This window comes from Guillardia theta, assembly GCF_000315625.1.
Source record: "Guillardia theta CCMP2712 unplaced genomic scaffold GUITHscaffold_32, whole genome shotgun sequence".
Taxonomy (NCBI): Eukaryota; class Cryptophyceae; order Pyrenomonadales; family Geminigeraceae; genus Guillardia; species Guillardia theta.
In genome coordinates, this window is record NW_005434642.1 from 559977 (window position 1) to 562574 (window position 2598).

General features: G+C 50.2%; 1 protein-coding gene across 1 annotated transcript in view; it reads left to right on the top strand.

The window, feature by feature from the left end:
* GUITHDRAFT_108161 (hypothetical protein) overlaps window positions 1-1696 on the top strand; it is a gene marked incomplete at both ends in the record, with an annotated part of 2056 nt that extends 360 nt beyond the window's left edge. Inside the window, 3 exons of the mRNA XM_005833050.1 lie at window positions 228-381; window positions 450-465; window positions 570-1696. Of these exons, the coding sequence (XP_005833107.1) occupies window positions 228-381; window positions 450-465; window positions 570-1696 (1297 nt within the window). The remainder of the gene's footprint in view (window positions 1-227; window positions 382-449; window positions 466-569) is intronic.
* Between the last annotated feature and the right edge of the window lie 902 nt (window positions 1697-2598).

The following is a 2598-nucleotide window of genomic DNA, read 5'->3' on the forward strand; positions in this document are numbered from 1 at the left end:
CAACCTGTTCCGACTGTCGTGCTTGAGGTTGACCCGAATTTCCCTCTCTGTCCTAAGGCTTCTCCCTCCCTCCCTCCCTCCCTCTTCATCTCCATCTCTCTTTCCCTTTCCCTCTCTCGCCCTCCCCCCGCCCCCCCCCCCCCAACCTCAACCTGCCTACCTCCCTGCCTCCCTGCCTGCCTCTCTCCTACTTCACGTCTGAGCTGTCTGCAGGTATGTCGCCACAGCCTGGCACAGTCCCTATGCAACTCCGACGACAACCTTGTTGGGCTGCGAGCAAGCACTTCCATTGACGACAACGGCAACTTGTTCGTGGACGCACTAGGGCTGCAGGAGCAAGTGAACTACTGGATGACGGTGGAGCTCTTTCACCACGGCAAGGTGAGACAAAGGAGAGCAGTCTTCTTCTGACATCTTCTTCTGACGTCTTTCTTCTGACGCTTCCCTAGGACAATTTAACGAGCAGTCAGCACTTGGTCAACAAGAGCTCGCCGATCGTCAAGGTTGCTAACATCCAAGAGACAGGCGAGGCTTAGACGGCACATGTTCGATCTTAGCTTTGGCTTCAGGTGCTTACTCTCTGAGCGCCTTTCTCCACGACTCGTGCTCCCCCGCCCGCAACGAGTTCTTGTCCAAGTTCACGAGGCACTACGACATCACGAGGGTGGGTCCTTGTCCTCCAGCTCCTCAGACGCGATTCTTCCTCGAGCAGCGGCTGGTGTACTGGAATAACAACGACAACAAACTGATAATCGACATGAGAGACATCTCGTCTCTGTTCGACTACTTCATATCAGTTGTGTTTCGCGATCATGCCAATCAAGTGGCTCTGTCACTTTCTCAGGAACAGACTTGGACTGAGGACCTCAGCTACATGCGGTTTGAAATTCAGTTCGAGCTCAAGCACGTGGGAGACTATCAGGTCGAGAGCTTCTTGACAGTCATCTGCAAGCACGACAGATCTGTCATCTATGAGGTGTCCAACACCACCGCCTGGCTCACTGTGCTTGAGATGCCTCCCGGTCAGCGACTGCCTCAAGTCTACCTCCTTTCGGTTCCCAAGAGCGGCAATACGTGGCTGCGATACATCTTGGAGAACATTACAGAGTCGCCATCAGTCGGAGACAGGCCGGTGCTCGCAGCGTCAGGGATCAAAGACCCTTACAAGTATCCAGCCTTCCTGGTGAAGAAGCACAGGATCGACCTCTCTCAGGTCGTTGCAGGAGAAAAAGTCATCCTCATCATCCGAAATCCCATCGAATCTGTTCTGAGGCACATTCGTCACTTCTCTTACAACGCCATGGGACTAAGCGAGGTGATTGAAAATATCATAATCAACTGGAAGGCTTACCAAGACTTTCCTGGGCCAAAGTTGTTAATCAAGTATGAAGAGCTGATAGAGAAAAGTTCTTCATCGTGTCAAAATCTTCTTGGCAGAATATTTGACTTCATCGATAACGGGGACTATTCGACCAGAATACAACAGTTCTGTGACGAGCTCGGAATTCACAAGGAGAAGTCCCGAAGACATTACACGAAGGTACTAGGCCTCATCATCCACAACATCAGCGACGGGCTTCATCATGAACGAGTGCTGCGGGAGAAAGATCCAGCGCTGCTTCAAGTGGCTTTAGAAGAGGTAGAGGAGCAACCGATCCTCAAGGAAATCTACACCTTACACTACCTTCAGAAATAAACATGGCCATGTTGAAACCAAAGCTCAACTAACTTGGCTGAGTGAGTGAGCGCTAGGATAACTTCCATCAACAACGCATGCGATACTCGCATATTTGTATTACGTTAGAGCACAAACTTTAATCAAACTCTGCCAGCCTCCTTTAACGCGGTTCTGTGTAATCGAGGTTCCCTTTTGTCACATCTGTGCTAGTCCTTCATGTTTTATCTCGCATCGAAAGTATTCTGCCTTAGCTACGATTTCAGCACAGACTGCAATAGGCTTCTGCTATTCCACTTTCATCTCAACACCATCTTACTCTCAAAAATTCTATTAACTGTCAGATTCACTTGGCAACAATTATGTTTGGTTCTTGCTATCAATTGGAGTATCGACACTCTTCTGCCACTCTTCTCTGCTATTGAGTTTCCCCCTTCTCCCTCGTTTCTTCTAAAATGCCTCCTCCCCTTTACTTCTTCTGTTGGTCCCTCACCCTCCCCTTTACTTCTTCTGTTGGTCCCTCACCCTCCCCTTCACTTCTTCTTCTGTTGGTCCCTCACCCTCCCCTTCACTTCTTCTTCTGGTCCCTCACCCTCCCCTTTACTTCTTCTTCTGTTGGTCCCTCACCCTCCCCTTCACTTCTTCTGTTGGTCCCTCGCTCTCCCCTTCACTTCTTCTGTTGGTCCCTCACCCTCCCCTTCACTTCTTCTTCTGTTGGTCCCTCGCTCTCCCCTTCACTTCTTCTTCTGTTGGTCCCTCACCCTCCCCTTCACTTCTTCTTCTGTTGGTCCCTCGCTCTCCCCTTCACTTCTTCTTCTACGCATAAGAGCTAGTCTTCTGACTCTTCTCTTTCCCAACTTTCTGTGTACACCCTTCTTCGTGCTTTGCGCCTCCCCTCTGTTTGTCATGGAATATGCGTTGGA